Below are 24,004 nucleotides of genomic sequence, written 5' to 3' on the forward strand. Positions count from 1 at the left end.
CTGTGAACCTGCCCTTCCCTGGAACCCTACAGATCGTCGTCTCGATTCTTCTCTTTTGGTTGCTTGTTTTCTGCCTGGTATAATTCACTTTCTTTTATTGCCAATGTCTTTTATTGCCAATGCCAATGTCTTTTGGCCTCTGTCCTCAAGGAACATACCACACTGCCTAGCACTGCACTGCACAATGAAAGGCCCTCCTACCCTGCCCTGGCACAGCTGAATAGACACGGTACAGAATGGTATGGGAGAGACTCGTGTAATTGAATACGAGTCACTGCCTGGGACAGGCAAAGAAGGAGGTAATTAAAAGTAATTGAAAGGGAAGCGGACTTGGCCCAGTGGTTAGGGCATCCATCTACCACATGGAAGGTCCACAGTTCAAACCCCGGGCCTCCTTGACCCGTGTGGAGCTGGCCCATGCACAGTCCTGATGTGCACAAGGAGTGCCCTGACATGCAGGGGTGTCCCCCACGTAGGGGAGCCCCATGCACAAGGAGTGTGCCCTGTAAGGAGAGCCACCCAGTGCAAAAGAAAGTGCAGCCTGCCCAAGAATGGTGCCACACCCACGGAGAGCTGACACAACAAGATGATGCAACAAAAAAGAAACACAGATTCCTTTGCCTCTGACAACAACAGAAGCTGACAAAAAAGAAGACGCAGCAAAGAGACACAGAAAGCAGGCAACGGTGGGGGGGGGGAAGGGGAGAGAAATAAATAAATCTTTTAAAAAAGTGATGGAGAGTTCAAAATATTCACAGATAAACAGAAACTGAGAGAGTATGTCAACAAGAATCCTGCCTTTCAAGAAATACTAAAGGAAGTTATGCAGGAGAAAAGAAAAAAACAGGAGAGACAGAGTTGGAAAAGAGTGTAAGAACAATTAAAATGACAAAAAGAGATAGAAAAACCAAACAATATATGACAAACACAAATCCAAAGAAAATATGGCTGATATAAGGAATTCCTTGTAAGTAATAACACTGAATGTCAATGGATTAAACTCATCTGTTAAGAGACACAAATTAAAAGATTGGATAAGGAAATATGACCCATCTATATGCTGTCTACAAGAAACTTATCTTAGACCCAGGAATGCAAGGAGATTGAAAGTGAATAGCAAGAAAAGAATCTTATAGGCAAACAATAACCAAAAAAGGGCAGGAGTAGCTATATTTATATCAGAAAAAATAGAATTTAAATACAAAACTATTGTGAAAGACAAAGAAGGACACTACATATTAGTGAAAGGGATAATCTTTCTAGAAGAAAGAACAATCATAAACATTTATGCCCTAACCAGGGTGCCTCCAAATATGTGAGGCAAACACTGGAGAAACTAAGTGAAGAACTGGAAGCCTATACAAATAGAGTGGGGGACTGTAACACACCACTATCCCCATTGGACAGAACATCTCAAAAGAGAATCAACAAAGAAACAAAGACTTTGAACAATATATTAGAGGATCTCAACCTAATAGACATATACAGAAAATTACACCCAAATACAGCAGGATATACATTCTTCTCAAGTGCACATGGATCATTCTCCAAGATAGACCACATGCTAGGCCACAAAGAAAGTCTCAATGAATTCAGAAAGGTTGAAATCATATGAAATAATTTCTCTGACCACAGTGGAATGAAGCTGGAAATCTATAAGGGCCAGAGACCAGATTTGGCAACAAGATATGGAAGCTAAACCACACACTCTTGGAAAAACAGTGGGTCAAGGAGGAAATCTCAACAGAAATCACTAACTACCTTGAAACTAATGAAAATGATAGCACAACATATCAAAACTTATGGGATGTAGCAAAAGCTGTACTGAGAGGGAAATTCATAGCCATAAATTCATACATCAAAAAAGCAGAAAGAACTAAATTTGAAGAAATAACAGCACAATTGGAGGAATTAGTAAAAAGTCAACAAACTAACCCCAAAGAAAGAAGAAAGAAAGAAATAACAAAGACCTGAGCAGAACTAAATGAAATAGAAAATAAGGAAGCACTAGAAAAAATAAACAAAACAGAGAGCTGGTTCTTTGAGAAGATCAATAAAATTGACAAACCCTTAGCTAGACTAACAAAGAAAAAAAGAGAGAAGATGAAAATATACAAAATAAGAAATGAGAAAGGGGATATCACCACTGACCCCACTGAAATAAAGACTATCATAAAAGGATACTTTAAAAAACTATATTCCAACAAGAAGGACAATTTACAACATCCGGCAATTGTCCCTGGGACACCACCCAGGACAACTCCAAGTCCCAAGAATGCCTCCACATCTCTTCTCTTCCTCCCATTCCCTGCACCCAGCAGCCACCATGGCCACTTTTTCCACATCAGTGCCACATTTTCTCGATTATTAACCACAATAGTTCATGAATAGAATGTCATTAAGTCCTCCCATGGCTCACTGGATGGAGCATGGGAAAGTGTGGGCTATGGTGTGGAACACGGGACATGGGGTGCAGCGATGCCTGGAGATATACTCACCAGACACAGTGGATGTGACATGATGATGGGGGAGAATGTTATTGTGGGGGGAGTGGTGGGGTGGGGGCAGTGGGGGTGAATGGGGGCCTCATATTTTTTTAATGTAATATCTTTTTTAAAAATGAATAAATTGAGTAGAATTTGGAAAAAAAAATCTTATAACAATAACTGAATCTGTATATAATTAATAATTGAATAAATTATAATCATGAATTAAAAAAAGGACAATTTAGAGGAAATGGACAAATTCCTAGAAACACATAAGCAGCCTCCATTGACAAAAGAAGAAATCAATGATCTCAACAAACCAATCATGAGTAAAGAGAATCAGTCGTTACAAACCTCCCAACTAAGAAGAGCCCTGGGCCAAATGGTTTCACAGGTGAATTCTACCAAACATTCCAGAAAGAACTAACACCAAACTTGCTTAAATACTTCCAAAAAATTAAAAGAGGAGGAACACTGCCTGACTCATTTTATGATATCAACATTACCCAATACCAAAGCCAAACAAAGACTCCACAAGAAAGGAAAATTACAGACCAATCTCTTTAATGAAACTAGATGCAAAAATCCTCAAAAAATACTTGCTAATTGTATTCAACAACACATTAAATGAATTATACACCATGACCAAGTGGGTTTCATTCCTGGTATGCAAGAATAGTTCAACATAAGAAAATGAATTAATGTAATACACCACATAAACAGATTGAAGGGGAAAAAAATCACATGATCATATCTATAGATGTAGAAAAAGCATCTGACAAAATACAGTACCCTTTCTTGATAAAAACACTACAAAAGATAAGAATAGAAAGAAACGTTCTGAATATGATAATGAGTATATATGAAAAACCCATAGCTAACATTATTTACAATGGTGAAACCCTAAAATCTTTCCCTTTAAGATCAGGAACAAGACAAGGATGCCCGCTATCACCCCTTCCATTTAACATTGTGTTAGAAGTTCTTGCTCGAGCACTGAGGCAAGAACCAGACATAAAAGGTATCCAAATTGGAAAGGAAGAAGTCAAAATGTCACTATTTGCAGATGACAGGATCCTGTACTTAGAGAACCCTGAGAAGTCTACAACAAAGCTTCTAGAACTTAAAAATGAGTTCGGTACAGATGCAGGGTATTAGGTCAATGCACAAAAATCAGTAGCATTTCTGATGAAGAACAATCTGAGGAGGAAATCAATAAATAAATACCATTTACAATAGTAAATTAAAAAAATCAAATATCTAGGAACAAATTTAACTAAAGATGTAAAAGACTTATACACAGGAAACTACACAACACTGTTCAAAGAAATCAAAGAAATAAATAGAAGAATATTCCCTGTTCATGAATAGGAAGAATGAATATCATTAAGATGTCTATCCTACCAAAACCAATCCATAGAATCAATGCAATCCCAATAAAAATCAACACAGTATTTTTTAATGAACTAGAAAAACTATGAAATTTATTTGGAAAGAAAAGAGGCCCAGAATAGCCAAAGACATATTGAAAAAGAAAAATGAAATTGGCGGAATCACATATACTACAAACCTGACTTCAAAACATACTACAAAACTACAGTAGTGAAAACAGCATGGTATTGACACAAGGGTAGACACACTGACCAATGGAACCAAATTGAGAGTTCTGATATAGACCCTCATATATACATTCCTCTGATATTCAACAAGGCCACCAAGCCCACTCAACTGGGAGAGAATGGCCTCTTCAACAAATGATGCCTAGAGAACTGGATATCCATATGCAAAAGAAGGAAAGAGGATTACCATCTCACACCTTATCCAAAAATCAAGTCAAGATGGCTGAAAGACCTAAATATAAGAGCCAAGACCATAAAGACCTTGGAAAACAATGTAGGGAAACATCTACAGGACCTTGTAATAGGAAATGGCTTCATAAACTTCACAGCCAAAGCACAGGCAGCAAAAGAACAAACAGATAAATTGGACTTCCTCAAAATTAAGGCCTTTTACACCTCAAAGGAGTTTATCAGAAAGTGAAAAGAGAGCCTAAATCATGGGAGAAAATATTTGGTAAACATATATCTGATAGGAGACTTATATCCTGCATATATAAAGAACTCCTATATCTCAAAAATAAAAAAACAAACAACTCATTTTAAAAATGAGGAAAAGATTTGAACAGATGCTTCTCCAAAGAAGAAATACAAATGGCTAAAAAGCACATGAAAAAATGCTCAAAATCACTAGCTATTAGGGAAATAGAAATTAAAACTACAATGAGATACCATCTTACTCCCATAAGACTGGCAGCTATCAAAAAAACAGAAGACTGCAAATGTTGGAGAGGATGTGGAAGAATGGGAATACTCGTCCATTGCTGGTGAGAATGCAGAAGGATCCAGCTATTCTGGAGGAGAGTTTGGCAGTTTCTCAAAAAGTTAGCTATAGATTTTCCATATGACCCAGCAATTCCACTGCTGGGTATATACTTAGAAGAACTGAAAACAAAGACACAATCAGATATATGCACACCAATATTCATAGCAGCATTATTCACTATTGCCAAAAGTGGGAATCAACCCAATTGCCCAACAACAGATGAATGGATAAATAAAATATGGAATATACATTCAATGGAATAGTACTCAGCTGTAAGAAGGAATATAGTACAAACACATGTGATAACATGAATGAATCTTGAGGACCTTATGTTGAGTGAAGCAAGCCAGGCACTGAAGGACAAATACTACATGACCTCTCTGATATGAAACAAGCAAACCAAGCTGTTTCAGAGAGCTAGGGACTGGAAGATAGGCTTAAAGGAATTTGGGCAGGGGGGGAGGGGAGAGGAAGGTTGTGAGCTGATACCTACATGGGTGAAGTCCATAAGCTGGAGGTAAGTATTTGTCCAGTAAAGGGGTAAGATGGGGGCATGGTGATACCTTTGGGTGGGGCTTTGTGGGCATGAGGGGGTCTAGGGTTGGGAGGATTGGTCAGATGGCCCAAGGAATTGGGGAGAGGGTTGGGAGGAACAGTTGAATATGGGAGAATGTCAGGTATATGTTTGAAGCTACAATGTTGATAAACTCTTTAGAAAATATAATAAGGATTATGTGTTTAAGGTTCTTAATGGGGAGGGGCATCTAGTTCAGGGGCAAGCTTGTAAGGAGCATGTGAGTACTCATTTTGTCATAGTGTGTTATATCATTGGGTGGAGACCCATACAATAAGTGTGAAGGTGTACCCATATCCTGGGGAGACCTAATGTTCCCAAATAGAGGGAATTGTATCTCTCAAGAGAATTGGTGGCTCCCAATTAGTTAGGATAGTCTAGTACATCTATCCCTCAACATTGTTAGAGTATCTGTAAATCTGGTCCCTCAAGTAGTGAAGATTAATTGTCACTGTGGGCCCTGAGGGAAGGGGGAGAGAGGTATAGAATAGATGGAAGCAGGGCAACTGGGAGGCAATGGAAGTGCTCTACAAGATCATGCAATGATGGATATAGAACATGTTAACTTACACCAAACGTGTATAAAAGTCTATAAGCTAAAATGTAAACCATAATGTAAAACATAAGGAAGCTAAAAATTTAGAAATTTGTACAGTCTAATATATAAACCATAATATAAACAAAAATGGAGCCATGTTTGATAGCTATGTTTCAAAATCTGTACATCAGCTAGAGCACATATAACATAAACATGTAAAAAGATCATTGCTGGAGAAGGGAAAAAAGGGTTTGATGTTGGATATATGGGAGTCCCCTATATTGTGTATGTGAATTACTGTGATCTAAAACTTTTTTTAAAGACAAAATTAAAAATTAGGGAAAAAAAAGAAAGGACGTAAATGCTGAGGAAGAAATGAAAGAAAGTGCCTTGCCACTGTACATACAGAGCAACACCTATTACAGAGATGAAAGGCAAAATGTTTGAAACAAAGCTTTATAATATTTTTCATTTTATTAATACACCAATTCATTTTTATTTTATTTTAGTATTTCTAATTATTATGTATTCTATTTCTAAACTTTAAACCCATCACTATATTTCAATTTCCTATTAATTGAATTTGGCAATATATTAGGCTTCATTGTTGCAGAAGTTTTGGACCACAGAGAGGTTCAGCTATGGCATGGGAGGAACACTGGTGTGGGGTGTTATTGGTGGGGGTGCTTATGAGTGGGGGAGAGTTCTCCAGGGCATGTATATATGGGACATAAAAATGTTCTGATATATGTTGGGTATTTTTATAGTAGTTACAGTTACAAACATCAACTGAGGGAGTGCTGAATTCCTACCCAGGGGAGCTCTGTCACATTCCCCAATTGAACAACAATACTCCCCCAAGTGCAACGGCAAAGACCAACAAGGAAGACTGGTCCAATAATGAGCCTTGATACTGATGACTATGCTTATGAGCCTGTGTGCCTGAAATATGAACTAGGCCTAGAGCTGCAGGGTGCCTAAGAGTTACCTCCAGAGTGCCTCCATGTTGGTCAAATGTGGCCACTCTCTAATCCAAACTCAGCATGTAAATGCATTACCTTCCCCCAGGTGTGGGACATGACTCCTGAGGATGAACCTCCCTGGCACCAAGGGATTACTACCAATCACTAACTGGTGATGCAACTAAATAGAGACCTTGAATAAAAGGGTTAGCTCAGTCCAGCAGAATATCTCAGTCTACATGTTGGATCAAGTGTTAAAAACTGATTTTTGACCTTGAATAAAAGGGGAAATAGCAAAGCAAATGAGTTTATATGGCTAAGAGTCTTCAAAAAACAGTTGGGAGATCAGCAGAGGGGTCACCCTTACTCACACCTCAGAAGGACCCAAGAGAGAGCCAAAATAGATACAACCCTAGGTGCTGGTCCTCCTGAAGGCTATGGAGATCACAGGGTATATAGTCATGGAAGATGGTTTTGGAGTTCTGTGCCATGTCAGAGGGTCCTACATTGGAATTTGTGCTCCTGAGTATGATGGAGTTGGACTCAGATGTGACCTTCCTACACATACCTCTTCTGTCACTTTTATTGAACCTGTGGTTGGTGCTAGGGATGGTGCATACTCAGGGGACTTGAATCTCTGGACTTCCCATGTGCCAGCTGGGCCCTGAGCCTCAGCAGAGTTGCAACTCCTACTCTCTGGTTCATTGGACTTACCCAGGTCAGCTAACAGGAAGGTGAAGATGGTCAACCACCACATCAGGTAATCAAGAGTGCCAACAAATGCAAGCAGAGGAATTGTATCCATCATCCATGTGGAATCTAAGTCCCCTCTTGATCTAGAGGTGGAGTGGACATCACCATCTCAGAGTCCATGGAATGGAGGAATAAAAATGGATTAGAGTGGACTTACTGATATTCTACTATAAATCTGTTGTGCTAGTAATAGAAGAAATTGTGGGACTGAGGTGGAGAAAGTGGCCACAGTAGTTGCTGAGGGCAGGGAGAGGGAAGAACAGATGTGATGTGGGGGCATTTTTGGGTCTTTGAGTTTTCCTAAATGATATTGCAGGGTCAGATGCTGGACTTCATATATCCTGCCATAACCTACTGAATGTGCTGGGGGAGAGTGTGAACTATAGGTTAAATTATTATCTCTGTGGTGCAGCAGTGCCCCAAAATGTGTTCACCAAGTGCGATGAGTGTGCCACAGTGATGGAGGAGGTCGTTGGTGTGGAGTAGTGGAGTGGGGGGTGGGGAGTACACAGGAACCTCATATTTTTTAATGTAACATTTTTTGTGATGTATATATCTTCAAAAAATACAATTTACAGACATGAGGGGGTGGGGATTGGGGAGTGGGGTGTGGGAGCCTCTTATGTTTTTTATGTTTTTTTATGTTTTTTAATGTAACAGTCTTTGTGATCTATTTTAAAAAATAGTGTGATCTAATTTAAAAAAATTGTGATCTAATTTAAAAAAGCATAAAAATATATATTACTAGTAACTATAGTCCCTATCTAACATTTGGTGTATTTTTCTCCAAACCCACCCTATATTTTTAAATTATATTTTTATTACAGAGACTGTGACCTTATAAAACAATCATGCACATGTGTAGAATCCCCATACAATATCCCTTCACGAACACATCACATCTTGGTGAAACATTTTTTACAGATTATGAGATAATGTTATCAGATCATTACCACCAACTATGGTCCATAATTCCATACCCCTCATTATAGACATAGTACATCTTTAGCATTGATGTAAGATTATTACAGTATTGCTGTTAACCACTGTCCATAGATCACATAGTTGTATTTTTCCAATGCTTCTCCACATCTCCAACACCCTGCATTAGTGATGTACATCTGCTCTAGTGCACAGAAGAACACTCTTGCCACAATTCTCATCCACCTCTGAGTTCACTGGTTATTCGGTCCCTAGATTATTCTCTAGCCTTTCTTTCAATTGACATTTACTTCCCCAGACTATACTTTTCAGTCACAATCCCATTTGTAAACCAGCTGTTACTCACTATATGTTACCATTAACTCTAACCATTTCTACATTTTAACAGTCAAGTTAATTAAAACTTCTACATATATTAAGCATCCGTAGTTCTTCTCAATCCTGCTTTTATCTCTTAATAACCTATACTCTAGGTTCTAACTCCATGCAGTTTTTCTTCGTATTTAGTTCATATTCATGAGACCATGCAATATTTGTCCTTTTCTGTCTGGCTCACTACACTTAGCATAATGTCTTCAAGGTTCATCCATGTTATCATATGTGTCCCATTTTAATTTCTTCTTACTGCAGCATAGTATTCCATCATATGTATATACCACAATTTTGTTTATCCATTCATTGGTTGATGGACACTTGGGTTGTTTCCATCTTTTGGGAATTGTGAATAATGCCATTATGAATATCAGTGTGCAGATGTCTGGTCATGTCATAGTTTTTAGTTCTTCTGCATATATTCCTAGTAGGGGAATTACTGGATCATATGACAGTTCTATGTTTAGTTTCCTGAGGAACCACCAAACTGTCTTCCACAGAGGCTGCACCATTTTACAATCCCACCAACAATGAAGGGGTGTTCCTATGTCTCCATGTAATTGTTGTCCGTTTTTTTTAATAATGCACTTATTGTTGTCCGTTTTTTTTAATAATGGCCATTCTATGTAGTGTGAGATGATATCTCATTGTTCTTTTGATTTGCATTTCCCCAATAGCTAGTGATATGGAACATTTTTTCATGTGCTTTTCCGGCCATTTGGATTTCTTTTTTGAAGAAATGGGCTGTTTAGATCTTTTGCCCATTTTTAAATTGGATTGTTTGCTCTTTTATTGTTGAGTTGTATGATCTCTTTATATATAATGGAAATAAAACCCTTATCAGATATGTGGCTTCCAAATATTTTCTCCCATTGAGTGGGCTGCCTCTTCACCTTCATGATGAAGTCCTTTGAATCACAGAAGTGTTTAAGTTTGAGGAGGTCCCATTTATCCATGTTTTCTTTTGTGGCTCATGCTTTTGGAATAAGGTTTAAGAATCCACCACCTACCACCAGATCTTAAAGATGTTTCCCTACATTTTCTTCTAGGAGCTTTATTGTGCTTCCTTTTATATTTAGGTCTTTGATCCATTTTGCGTTAATTTTTGTATAAGGTGTAAGATAGAGTGCGACGGTTTGCTCGGTCGGTAGAGGTGGGGTCTGGCTGCGGACGAGGGGTCGGTCCAGCTCTGGACAAGGGGTCGGTCCCGCTTGGGACGAGGGGTCGGTCCCACCTGGGACGAGGGGTCGGTCCGGCAGCAGACGAGGGATCGGTCTCACAAGGGGTTGTGCGGTTCGGCTGACGGGGTCGCCCAGTGAAGCCGGCGACGAAGGGGTCGCCCGGAGAAGCAGGCGATGAAGGGGTCGCCCAGAGAAGCAGGCGATGAACTGGGGACAAGGGAGGCTAGGCCCTTGTCGGGGGCTCTCAGGACTGAAGGGCGCACGGCAGAAGAACTACTGCGGAGACAAGGTAAACACGCAAGTCCACTTTATTGAGGGAGAGGCAACAGTTTTATAGGGGCTGGGGAAGGCTGATTGGTTGAAGCCATGCCCTGTTCTGATTGGTTGCCAGTGAAAGGTCAGTGGGCGGTACCGGATGGGGGAGGAGTGGTGGTTAGGGATTGGCTGTCGCTGTTGCTGGGGGAAGGGGCAGGGTTTAGGGATTGGTGGCTGCTGTTGCTGGGGTGGAGGGCAGACTGGATTTTTCCACCCACACCTGGCTGTTGCTGCTGTCGGGGGAAGGGAAAAGGGCAGACTGGATTTTTCCGCCCACGCCTGGCTGTTGCTGCTGTCGGGGGAGGGGAAAAGGGCAGACTGGAATTTTCCACCCTGCGCCTGCGCAGGGAGAAAGAAGAAGAAGGGTGCCGCCCTACAGGCATCGTGTGGCGCCATCCGGGAGGAGGGGCGGCCGCGGAAGCATGGCCGCTGAGAAGGGGAGACCCAAGGGCACTCTGCGCCCATGCCGAGCTCCCTTCAGGGGTGGCGGTGAGTCCGACCAGCCACCCTATTATGGGGGCAGCGGCTTGGCCTGCCGCGGCCGCTCCCCCGCCAGGCCAGCAAACCACACTTCAGCCCGAGGGGTGACCGCAATAGAGGTCTTCTTTCTTTTTTTTGGATATGGATATCCAGTTCCCCCAATACCATTTGTTGAATAAATCGTTCTGCCCCAGCTGGGTGGGTGTTACAGGCTTCTCAAAAATCACTTGACCATAGATGTGAGGGTCTGTTTCTGAATCATCAATTCAGTTCCATTGGTCTACATGTCTATCTTTATGCCAATGCCATGATGTTTTTACCACTGTAGCTAGGTAATAGGATTTAAAGTCTGGAAGTGAGGGTCCTCCAAATTCACCTTTCTTTTTTATGTTTCTGGTTAATGGGGCCTCTTGCCCTTCCAAACAAATTTGATAACTGTGTTTTCCATTTGTTTAAAAAATGCTAGTGGAATTTGTATTGGGATTGCATTGAAACACAGTATCAATTTGGGTAGAACTGACATCTTAATGATATTTAGTCTTCCAATCCATGAGCATGGAATGTTCTTCCAATTATTTAGGTCTTTTTAAATTTCTTTTAGCAATGCATTATAGTTTTCTGAATACAAGTGCTTTACATCCTTGGATAAGTTTATTCCTAAGTATTTGATTCTTTTAGTTGCTATTGTAAATGGGATTTTTTTCTGACTTCCTCCTCAGATTGTGCATTACAATTGTATAGAAATACCACTGATTTTTGTATTGATCTTGAATCCTGACATTCTTCTTAAATCTTTTATTAGCTCTGGAAGCTCTGTTGTAGACTTTTTGGGACTTTCTAGATATAGGATCATATTATCTATGAATAATGAAAGTATTACTTCTTCCTTTCAGATTTAGATGCCTTTTATTTCTTTTTCTTCCCTGAATGTATATCCTGCTCTTTAGGAGTACAATGTTCTGTATTTGTCTATTAGGTTTAGCCCAATTATCATATTATTCAAGTTCTGTGTGTCTTTATTGATCCCCTGTCCAGATGTTCTATCTAATGCTGAGAGTGGTGTATTGAAGTTTCCAACTCTTATTGTAGAGATGTCTATTTCTCCCTTCAGTTTTGTCAGTGTTTGCCTCATGTATCTTGGGGCATCCTGGTTATGTGTATATAGATTTATGATTATTATTTCTTCCTGGTGAATTATCCCTTTTATTGATATGTAATGTCCTTCCTTGTCTCTAAATAACAGTTTTGCTTTTAAAGTCAATTTCATTTTATATAAGTATAGCTATTCCAGCTTTTTTTTTTTTTTTTGGTTACTACATGCATGGAGTATCTTTTTCCATCCTTTCACTTTCAATATGGTGGTATTGTTGGGGCTAAGATGAGTCTCTTGCAAACAGCATATAGATGGCTCATATTTTCTTATGCATTCTGCCAGTCTGTATCTTTTGATTGGGGAGTTTAATCCATTAACATTCAATGTGATTACTGTACAGGCAGTTCTTATTTCATCCATTTTGATCTTTGGGTTAATCTGTCATTTTATTTTTAGCACTCTTTTGACATGTTTATTTACTGTTACTGATACAATCATCATTTCTAGATTCTCTCTCATGCCCTTCTCTCTTGTCTTTTCTTTTCAGGCTGTAACACTTCCTTTAGTATTTCCTGCAAAGCTGATCTTTTTGTTATAAACACTCTCACTTTCTGTTTATCTGTTACTATTCTAAACTCACCTCATTTTTGAAAGATAATCTTACTGGATATAAAATTCTTGGCTGGAAGTTTTTCTCTTGCAGTGTCTTAAATGTATCATACCACTGCCTTCTTGCCTTCATGGTTTCTGGTGAGAAAACAACACTTAGTCTTATATGTAATGCATTGCTTTTCTCTTGCTGCTCTCAGAATTCTTTGTCTTTGACATTTGGCATTCTGATTAGTATGTTCCTCACAGTTTGTCTATTTGGATTTATTCAAATGGGAGTACGATGTGCTTCTTGGACATGGATACCTATGTCCTCCAATAGGGTTGTGAAATTTTCTACCATTATTTCTTCAAATATTCCTTCTGCTCCTTTTCCTTTCTCCTCTCCTTCTGGGACACCCATGACATGTATGTTTGCACTTCTCTTGCTGTTGTTTAATTCCCTGAGACCCTGTTCAGTTTTTTTCCTTTCTTTTCTTCATCTGTTCTTTTGTATGTTCACTTTCAGAGGCCATGTCTTCAAGCTCCCCAATCCTTTCTTCTGCCTCTTCACCAGTGTATTTTTAATTTCATTTATTGCACCTTTCATTCCCATAAGATCTGCTATTTTTCTATGTATGCTTTCAAATTCTTCTTTGTGCTCCCATTGTCTTAATATCCTTAATCTTTTTAGTCATCTCATTGAATTTATTAAGGGAATTTATTTGAACATCTGTGATTAGTTATCTCAACTCCTTTATGTCATCTGAAGGCTTATTATGTTCCTTTAACTGGGCCATATCTTCCTGTTCCTTGGTATGGATTGTAATTTGTTGTTGGTGTCTTGGCACCTGGCTTGCTATATGTATTTATTCTGGGTGCAGTTTCTCCCTTTAGTTTAGGGCTTTCTTGTCTTTTCTCCCTTGCTTGTTGTGTAGTAGGAGACAAGGATGTAGTTGGTGCTGCCCACATTGCCCCAGGAACTGATGAGGCTTCTCCCACCTTTCTCCTCTGTCAGGGGTAGGGACAGAGCTGTGGCTGTGCATAATAATCCAAGTTGGGCAGGATGAGACTGTCTGTAGTTGCCTGGAGAGATTGATCAAGCTTCACACCCCTTCCTCCCTTACCTGGGCAGAAATTTATGTCATGTGGGTCCAAAATGATAACAGTTGCCCAGGTAAACTGAGGTAGCACTGGCTCCCCTCCCTTTTGGGGGTAGCGATGGACCCTCTGGAGTGCCCAACAATCTAATCTGTGTCGGCCAAATATGCCTGCAGTTGTCCTGATAGGCTGAAGGAATACTGTTCCTCTGTTCTTCAAGGGGTGGGAATGGAACCACCAATGTCCAACAGTTCAGTCCATGTAGGCCAGAAGCATTCACCTTGCCTGCAGAAGCTGAGGAAACATCAGCCCCCTCTTATCCTATTGGGGGTGATAGTGGAGCCATAGGCATCCAACAGTCTAGTCTGTGCAGGTTGAAAGTACCTGCTATTGCCCAGAGAGGCTGAGAAAACACCAGTTCCCTCCTTTCCTCTTGGGGGTTTGGGGTGGATCCACAAGTACCCACCAGTCCAGGCTGTGTGGATCAAAAGCTGCACTTACACAGCAAGGTTGGGCAAACACAGTCCCTCTCTTGTCCTATTGGGGGTGGAGGTGGAGCAACAGGTGCCCAAAGTTCAGGTCTGTGCAGGTCAAAACTGCCTGCAGTTGCCCTGAGAGGCTGAGGGAACACCAGCCCCCTCGTATCCTACTGGGGTGTAGGGATGCAGCCCCAGGTGTCTGACTAGTCCATCTGTTCCAGCTGAAACAGTTGCCTGGAGAGGCTGGTGCAGGTCCCAACAGCACTTCCCTGCTGGAAGTGAGGCTGAAGCTAGGCTAGGGCTGTAGTCCGATCTTGGTGGAAAGAAGCCAGTCCTTACCAGCACTGGGCTTTTCAGCCAGCCCCACTTTCCCTCATGCCAGGGGTGGAGTCAAAATGGCAGTCACCAGCCTCTTTCCAACTTGGACAGGCTCAAACCCTAGCCGTTCCTAGGATAATATGTTAACCGGCCAAGACCACCAATCAGAAGGTGAAGTAGGTGGACAACCGTCTCTTCCTCCCCCATTTATGGGAAATTAAGCTTTTAACTCCAACCATAGAATAGCTCTGAGGTGGCTTACAGCCATAGAGTAGGATGGGTACGGGCATCTGTGGCTTGGCTTGCAGTTTCCCAGAGAGGTGGTGCAGGTTCCCCCCAGCTTCCTCCCTGATGGAGGTGGGACTGGGGTTTAGGTAGAGCTGCAATCGAACCTGGATGGAAAGAAGTTGGTCCCTAGGTCTGTACCGTCACTGGGATCTTCAGTCCATCCCACCTTCCCTCATGCTGGGGATGGAGTCAAAATGGCAGCCACTGGCCTCTTTCTGACTTGAACAGGTTCCAACTTTAGCTGTTCCTAGGATTATACTTTAGCTAGCTGGGGTTACTAATCAGTAGCTGAAGTCGGTGCCACACTGCCTTCCTCCCCTGTTTCTGGGAAATAGAGTTTCCAACTCCTGCCACAGAATCACTCCCAAGCCAGCTTGTGCCATAGGCACCGACCTCTGGAACATGGAGAGTCTACTCATGAATCCTCTCTGCAGATGGGCAGTCTCCTTCCATTCTTTCAAGGACCTTGAAGGATCCTCTTCTGGCCTCCTGGAACCCCCAAACAGGTCCTTCAGCCAGCTTCAGAGAGCTCTGGGTGTTTGCTAACTGCCCTGTAGCAGGAGCCAACTCTAGGAGATTCTTACTCTGCTGCCATCTTGGTGTCCTCCCTTTCCCCCTACTGACTGTCTTTGACAGATCCCTATTATCTTTTCCCCCTGAGCTTATTTCAGCAGAACTTTCCCTGGAGAAGGAAGGCATCTCCAGAGGGAGAAGTTCGTGGCTGTTTTTGCTGGAGCCTGGTGGATTCTACCAGTTTCAGATGAGTTTTATGGCTGCTCAGATTTCCCACGCTGCCTCCCAGCAGCCTGGGGCTCCTGATCTCCCCCATGGGCAGGCAGGGGCCTCTCCTGTGCCAGGCGCTGGGCCTGGGGTGAGATCTCCTTGTCCCATTTTAGGGGGTGTAGCCCCCACAGCTCCTGCTCAGGAGGGAGCAGATTCCAGTTTTGGGTACCTGAGGCTGGGGCCCCCTGCCCACCCCACCCCATCCCACCCCCAGCCCTCAGGGCAGGAGCCCACCACCCCCGTCTCCAGGGGCTCCAGCTGCCTCCACTGTTCTGGCTTCAAGCTCACGCTCTTTTACTTTCTGCCACTTAGAACACTGGTTTTCTTGCTTTTTGCCGGCCCTTTCCTGGGAAGTTTTGTCTGGTACCGAGGCTTCATTTGTGGTTGGTGGGCATCTACATGGCAGGAAGCCAACCTGCCAGTGGTGTGCTCGTCCCCAGCAACACCAGCAGCCCTGGTGGCCCGGAGGGCACCCTGTGGGCTCCACCCATCTGTGCTGAAGTTTGAGCCTGAGTGAGGGACAGATAGGAAAGGGGCCAGGGGGCCCGGCGTATTGGAACGGGAGGGTCCTGGGACACCCTAGACCTCCCCGGACAGGAAACGGAGATGCCGAAAGAGCAGAAGCTCCCACGAGGCTCAATGGTCATGTGACAGAGGAACTGAGAAAACTGCCTGGATGCACAGCAGGTGTCGGTGAGGGGCGAGGTGTGGAATTGTGTGCCCAGGTGACGGCAAGTTCAGGAGCAGGTCCAGGTAGCAGGTCGGCCGCCATGTGGGGAGCTGAGCCCAGGAGGTGTTGGGTGGAGATCACGGGGCCACAGAGGGTCGCGAGGGTGTCCGTGGGCCCCGGGTGAAGGCGGAGGGTCAGCCAGGAGCCCAAGGTCAGGACCAAGAGGAGGCCCAGGAGTGGGGGTCCAAACTCCGAGAAGGCAGAGGTGGGCGCCGAGGGGCTTCACGGGGCAAGGGTCTCCTGAGAGGAGGGCCGGTGGGGGTGTGGGTGCAGCCTGGAGGGCTCCAAGCTCCTCACTGGACTCGAGGGCCTGAGGGTGACTGCGATTCACACTCAGGAGGACGGGCCGCGGGGCAGCTCTGGGGTGGGCCGGGGTCCAGCAGGGATGCAGAACTAGGAGGACGGGTGTGGAAGGGGTGAGGCAGGAACGGCCACAGGGCTGCAGGCCGCTGGCCAGGCTCAGTCACAGGGCGCCGGCAGGAAGGTGGGCTCCGGGCGCCGGCCCTGCCCTTTCCTTGCTCTGGAGCCCTGGGATCACTCCAGGCCTCCGTCTGGTGCACAGGCCCAGCTGGACTGCCCGGCCCAGCGCCTGGTCCATGGCCACGGGGTGTGGGCGTCGGTCACCCACAGTCTCCATAGCACCACGGGGCTAGCGCTGGCTGAGCAGCGCAGCCTGATCGTCCCCACAGGATGGTCACGGGGAGCAAACCCAGGCTTTGGCCGAGGGATGGGAGGGAGAGCAGGTGCCGTGGAAGGTGGAGGCTGCAGGTTCCAGGTGTGAAACAGGTGCTCTGGAGGGCATCGTGGGGCATTGTGGGCTGGGAGGAGCAGTGTGGGGGAGCTGGTTGGGAAAGGGGGGACTGCAAGGACAGGGACCAGGAACACTGAGAACCCGTGGGCTTGGACAATGACGGACACCAGCTGGCCTGTGCAGCTTCCAGGAATCAGCTCCACAAGTCACCTGCGGCCCTGTGTGTCCCTGGAACTAGGGTGGTTGCAGGGGGGCTTGGGAGCAGGGGCTGGGGCTGGGGCTCCTTCCCACGGCCCGTGGGGTGAGCTCACATGCATGGAGCCTCACAGTCCTGCCTGGGGGTTCAGCAAAGAATGTGCAGTTAGGCCCTGGGTCCCCAGGCAGACATGGACCCCCTGGCCTGACCTTGGGCACAGGGACCTGCAGAGGGGCTGGGCCCACCTGGGGGCTCAGGGCTGGGCTTGCTGATCCCAGCAGAGGCTGAGCTTAGGCAAAGGGGCACCTTGAGTTTGGCGCCTGCCTGCAGAAAGGGGAAAATCAGCCTAACCACGGAAACGTGGTGAAACGTGGGACACAACAGGTAGGAAACCAGCTCCAGGTGAGACAGAAGTCCTAGTCCTGTGTGTCCCGTGACTGCAAACACTGCGGTTTTGAGATCAGCTCTTTAAAAGAGCAAGGGATGACTGTGAGCCACGAGCGCCATCTCCTGGAGCCAACTGCATGTCACAGGGGACTCCCCAACCCCCAGGCCCCACCTGGGCACCTGGGCACCTGGGCACCTGGTGCTGAGGCAGGAAGGTGCTGGGGGGTGACCCTCAGCCCCAGGCCTTCTGACCCTGCACCCTGGCTCAGGCTTCCCAGCCAATCTCTGAGACAACCCCCACCCAGGGCAGGGTCCCCCACCACCGGTTTCTTGCCCCTTCTTGGTTTCCGGGTGCCCAGGGAACACCTCCCAGGGCCAGTGCCATGGGAACCAGAATCAGCTTCCTGTGGAGGCCCTACCCGGTGGGGTGGTGAGGTGGGGGCAGCAGGGAAGGCAGGGGGTTCCCAGATACAAGGAATCCTGTCCCTCGGGCTTGAGGGCCCCAGGTCGCCTTTGGGCTCAGAAGCTGACCCGCTTGTCATTCTTCTACAGGACGTCACTGGGGCCCCGCCCCATGGGGTCCCACCCGCTCCCCTGCTCCCATGTGTCAGAGCCACCTGAGCTGAGCAGTGGGGTCCCCGTCTAGCACCGCCCCCGGGCCCCTCGTCTTGTCCACCCTCAGGACCACCGGGCTCCACTCCACCCACCTGGTGGTGGCTGCAGAACATGCCTGGGGCCACGGGGTCAAGCAGCAGCTGTGACCTTATGGTTGCCAAAGCTCGGGGGTCTTTTCAGAGGACACCTTTACCCCCAGTACTTCCCACTTCCTGAGGGGCTCCTGAGGTGTCGGCTGAGCACTGACCCCCACTTCCTGCACGTGTGGGACAGACCCCACCCTCCCCTCCCAGGCAGCACAGCCCTGGGGAGGCTGGGGCAGCAAGGGGGGACTGCGGGGGTGCAGGTGCTGGGCAGAGGGCAGAGAGGAGCTCAGAGTGACACCAGGGCTCAGCTTGCCATGAGGAGGAGCAGCTGTGGGAAGAGGAGCAGGAGGGGGCAGGGCATCCCAAGAGGACTGAGGCAGAGGCTCCCCAACATGTGGAGACAACTCTGGGGGCGCTGGGGACTGTCAGGCACCCCCTCCTAACTGCCCTCCCCCTGCCTGGGTCCTGACAGCAGCTCTGTTGGAGTCATGTGACCAGTGGGTAGCCAGGAGGGACCCTGACATGTAGGGGCACCGGGCAGCTGCCTAGGAGCCCCTCAGTCCTCTGTACAGGAACTGTGGGAGGTGCGGGCAGCACCCAGAGGGCAGGAGCCTGCAGGAGGAAATGCTGCTGGTTCCCAAGGCTTTCCAGCTTCTGGAGCCCTGGGCCTGGCTGCCCGCCATGGCTCCGCGCTCAGGCCCCAGGCCCGGCCTCTGTGTCTCAACCCCTGCCCAGCCCTGGCCCCAGGCCCCAGCCCTGCCCCTGGGCCCCACCCCCTCAGCCCTGTCCTCTTCTCTGGGGTCCCTGCCTCTGCACAGTCTGAGGAGGGTCAGGCCTGTGCTGGTGGGAGCAGCCTTTGGCAGGGCTGCTTTGATGTTTCCATGGAAATGCCCCTTGGACAGAGGCACTGAGGGACACCGCAGGCTGGGGGCATCTGGAAGTGGCCTGTGAGAGTTGTGCAGGTTTCGTGGGTCCCTGGAAGCTTCCATGTTAGGCGATAGAAACCCCCATATTCAAGATGCAGCCTTCCAAGCTTCTGAAGCCCCCCTCCCACGATGGGGGCTCCCCCTCCCCAGGCTGATGTCAAAGTCCAGAGGGTCCTGGCCCCTCTGCCGTCCTTGGGGCTGTCTGGCTCACCTGGTCATGGCCTGCTTGGGCCTCAGGCCCTGGGGCCTCTGGGAGGGCAGGTGCAGTCCTGGTCACCACACAGCCCTGGGACCAGTGACCTCCTCGGGTCCCTCTGACCTCTGACCTCGACCTCTGCCCTCTGTCCCTGTTGACCCTGCCCGTGTTTAGAGACACAGCGTCCCTTGGGGTGAGCATCAGCCTTGGTCCACGCTGGGAGGGGATGCTGACCCCAGGCCTCTCACTCCCCTGGCAGCGTCTGGGCCGGGCCACCAGCCTGTCCCATAGATCAGAAGACAGAGGACAGCAGTGGCCGAGCTGCCACTGCCTCACCTGGCCCCGGGCTGCCCAGCACGGCACAGGCAGAAGCACCTGTGCGCATTTGAGAAAAGCAGTTTCCTCCAGGTCCCCTCCATCTCCATTCTGGGCTAGGCCTGGGGGTGCTGGTGGAAGCAAGGGGGCTGGGGGAAGTGTGTGGACCGCATCAAGGCCACACATGCTCCCCACAGGCTGTGCGTGTGCATGCAGGAGGGTCCTGCGGGGGAGGCCAGGGGTCTGAGAGAGGGTCCTGCCTCCAAGAGGCTCGAGCATCACCCAGGATTAGAGACCCATGTCAGGGGGCTGGGGGGGGGGGCAGACGCCACAGCCTGAGATTAACCCGAGGCCAGGGAGAGGGTCCCCCAGACTCGGAGGTGACAGAGGAACCCCTGCCCTGAGCCACCCAGCGGCCCCCAGGTCGGGGCTCCCTCCAGGCTCCAGTGCCCCTGGTGGCCAGTGCTGACCTGGTGGGGGCTGGACAGGGACAGGCCCAGGCTAGGGGAATCTGGAGGCAGATGCCACCCCCACACCATCATCCCCCGTGTTCTCCCTGGGGAGCCCAGGATCCCACTGCACACAGCGTGTCTGCACTGGCTGCTTGGATTCTCCAGGGAAAAGCTGTGGGATCTTAGGAAAGTAACCTTCAGTTTTCAGGCCCATGTTTGCTGATCTGTCAAATGGAGAAAGGAATCCTATCTCCCATTAGGGCTGGGGATCCCCTGAGCACTGGGCACTGGTTGAAGTGGGGCGGGAGCTCCTACCTGGGGGCACGTGCACTTTGAGGCCCTCCAGGATTGCACCATGTCCCCTGTGGGGTTTAAGATGCTCATGCAAGGACATGTTCAGGAAACCACGTTCTTAAGCCTAAACCATTCCCATTGCTGTGAACCCACCAGAGACAGGATCTTCTGATGAGGCTACTTCAGTTAAGGTGTGATCCACCTCAGTCAGAGGGGTCTTAATCCTCTTACTGGACTCCTTGATGAGAGAAGGAAATTCAGACAGAGAGAGAGAAAGCCGCGGAAGCAAGAAGCTGAAAGCAACAGACCGTGGGAGAGCAGGGAGAGCCCAGCGTGTGGCGGAGGAACCCAGGACCGCCGGCAGCCAGCCTTCAGAAAGAGCATCGCCTTGCTGATGCCCCAATTTGGACATTTTCTCAGCCTCAAGCTGTAAGCTAACAAACTCCCATTGTCTAGACCAACCAATTTCATGGTATCTGCTTTGAGCAGCCGAGGAAACCAGAACAGATGTGGGTACCAGGAGAAAGGGGTGCCTCTATTGCAAATACAAAAGAGTGGAAAGGGCTTTGGAATTGGGTTGGGTAGAGGTTGTAAGAATTGTGAGGTGCTTGAAAGATAAGGCTTAAATTTATTTGAAGAGCCTGTTGGTAGAATTATGGATGCAAAGGTATTTCTGATGAGTCCTTAGAAAGAATGCATGTGTATTGAAAATTGGAAGAAAGGCAGTCCTTGTTTTAAAATGGTAGGGAACTTGGCAATATTGAGTCCTGATGACAGATGGGAGAACTTAAGAGCTATGAACTTGAGGATATTTCCAAGCTAAGTGTGGGTGGAAAGTGCAGCCTGCTTCTCCTTGAACCTTATAATAAAATGCGAGAGGAAAGGGATAACTGGAAACTGAACTCCTGGGTACAGGAAAAAAAAAAACAGAAATTGATGATTGGAAAAATTCTGAGCTTTGAGAAAGCAAGTCCCAGAAAATAGTGCTCCCTGTGAGGGTTTAGCTGAGCATGGAACTGGGCAGTGGTTTCCTCCCAAATCAGGACTGGAAATGCAGCTCTCCAGGACGGAGCTGGGAACGCCCTGCTGTCTGATGGCTTGGACCCCTGTGCAGCACGTGAAAACCAACAAGCTTCTGAGAGATCTGTATGAAAGGAACCCCTGCCAGCCTGGACTGGAAGGGACAGAAAAGGACAGATGGAAGGAAAATCCCTTCAAGGGCAGAACGCTGGAGAGAAGGGGCCACGTGTGTGAGTGGGAAGGGTGAGTGTGCCCGCAGCTGGAGGCTGCGCCTTCCCCGCTGTCGCTCAACCAGCGCTGCTCCCCTCTGTCGCTCAATCAGTGCTGCTCCTCGCTCTTGAGTGGGTGGAGCTTCCACCCAGGACTGTGGAGGGTCTGACCCCCAGCCCAGGGCTCGAGGAGGGGGACAGTGAACAGGCACTGCAGGAGCCCGGCCAGGCCAGCGCCTGAAGAGGAGGAGGGGTCTGCGAGCCTGAGGCCCCACCCTGGCTCTGGACGGTGGGGGTTCTTGGGGTGCAGGGGACCCTGGGCTGCGAGGCCAGCGGGGCCCTGGCTCCGACCCTGTCACCGCTCCTCCCTGGGCTGGTCTCGCCCCTGCCTGTGGAGGCCTCGGCAGGGAAGCCCCTGCGGGTGGGGTGGGCATGGGTGGGGGTCCCTCAGGACTCTCCTTGCCACCAGGCGCTTGGGTTCCAGCCCCCCTGCTCCCCTCCCCATGGGGGCTGTTGAACTGACAGGTGCAGTGCAGGACCCAGGAGAAGCCCCTTCATCCGCGTTTCCACACAGGGCAGCCCCCGTCCCCCACCGCCCCTTCCCTTGCAGGTGATTTGGGACGATGGCCGCATCACGTCCTGCCGCCACCTCTCCGCAGGGTCTGGCTCCAACTTCGCCCCACCTCAGCGTTGTTCCCAGAGCATGTCCTGACACACTAATCGCCCCCAGGCCAGCCTGCATCCCTGGGTCTCCTCTAGCTCAGGTGAGCCACCTGGAAGAGGTCGGCTAGCACAGGCGTGCTGACCTGGTCCACCAGGCCCCGTGGGTGTCACTGCTGTGGCCCCTCCATGTGGACACCAGGGTGACACCAGGAGGCCAGCCCCGAGGTCCTCCTGCTTGTGAGGGGTCTGTGCCAGAGCCTGGGGACTCTCCACATGTCCCTCCTCCCTACCAGGGCTCGTGGCTGGACTGAACCCCAGGGCCCATGGTCAGGTGGGGCCACGTCAGCTCACGTCAGGGCATGTGGCCAGGCAGGCCCCTGCCAGCCTCTCCAGCTCTTCCCCCTCCTGAGTGACGTTCCAATCGGCAGAGCTGCCACTGTCATTGGCCTTGAATGACCGTGTGGCAGCTCAGTGTCTGCTGTGGCCAGGAACCCCTCTGCCCTGTCGCGGTGAGGGAATCCTCCCATGTGGCATTTTATGAGTGGGGCTATTTGCTCCTGCACCCATTTCAGCTCATTCTGACTTTGCAGGGTCTGCTTCATTTCTGCCTCTTGGAAAATGTGTGTTTATTGCTCTGATTTAAAATAAAGAGGAAGAATTCCCCAGGAGAGTCCCCCTTTCACTCCTCTCAGATGTGGGCAGCTCAGAGGGGGGGCTTGTTTTCTCCAGCCCGGAGGACTCAGGGCAGGGGGGGTCACAGAGGGCTGCACCCCTTTCCCACTCACTAGGGTTGAGGGGCCCCCAATCAAGGCCCCAGCCAAGGGTCAGCTGAGGGGAGGGAGGGTGGGAGAGGGCCAGGGAGGGACTGTCCATGAAATCCCATTTTTCTGAAGCCTCGTGTTCAGTTCTCAGCAGAAGCCGAGGTCTGAAGTCCTGGGTGTGGCCATCAGGGGGCCTGGTGACCTCACAGATGACCTCTGACCTAAGCCCTATGCTGCCGCTGTGTCCTTGTGTGCAGGGACAGGGAAAGCATGAGGGGTCACGCCAAGCTCGCATTGGTTAAACTAAAAGCACCCTCAGCCTCCACTGTATGGGAACGTGGTGGCTTCAGTGGGACTGCCTGGAGCCTTTAGGAGGGACAGACCTGTTCCTCCAGAGTCCAGAGCCCCAGGCATGGGCAGGGGCCTGCTCAGTTCACACAGGTCAGGGGAGCACAGCAGCTAGCTGAGGCACACCAAGCCTCAGGGCACAGTCAGCTGAGGCACAGCGAGCCTCGGGGACAGCCAGCTGAGGCACACTGAGCCTCAGGGACAGTCAGCTGAGGCACACCGAGACTCGAGACTCGTGGCACAGCCAGCTGAGGCACACTGGGCCTCAGGGACAGCCAGCTGAGGCACAGCGAGCCTTGGGGACAGCCAGCTGAGGCGCACCGAGCCTCTGGGACAGCCAGCTCTGAGTTACACGGGGCCTCAGGGACAGCCAGCTGAGGCACACTGAGCCTTGGGGCAGCAATTATGGGCGATCCAATG

The 24,004-nt window shown here is 48.3% G+C and overlaps 1 protein-coding gene across 2 annotated transcripts in view; it reads left to right on the forward strand.

Moving 5' to 3' along the window:
- Positions 1–24,004, forward strand: part of LOC101438772 (calcium-activated potassium channel subunit alpha-1-like) — a 100,164-nt gene that overhangs the window by 62,756 nt on the left and 13,404 nt on the right. Inside the window, exon 2 of one of the 2 annotated variants that reach the window (XM_071215890.1) lies at positions 22,423–22,576. The exons of the other annotated variant lie outside the window; for it this stretch is intronic. Coding sequence (XP_071071991.1) covers positions 22,423–22,524 — 102 coding nt within the window. The 3' untranslated portion in view covers positions 22,525–22,576. The remainder of the gene's footprint in view (positions 1–22,422; positions 22,577–24,004) is intronic. 2 annotated transcript variants of the gene reach the window in all.

The sequence above is a fragment of the Dasypus novemcinctus genome, chromosome 6, assembly GCF_030445035.2.
Source record: "Dasypus novemcinctus isolate mDasNov1 chromosome 6, mDasNov1.1.hap2, whole genome shotgun sequence".
NCBI classification, from domain to species: domain Eukaryota; kingdom Metazoa; phylum Chordata; class Mammalia; order Cingulata; family Dasypodidae; genus Dasypus; species Dasypus novemcinctus.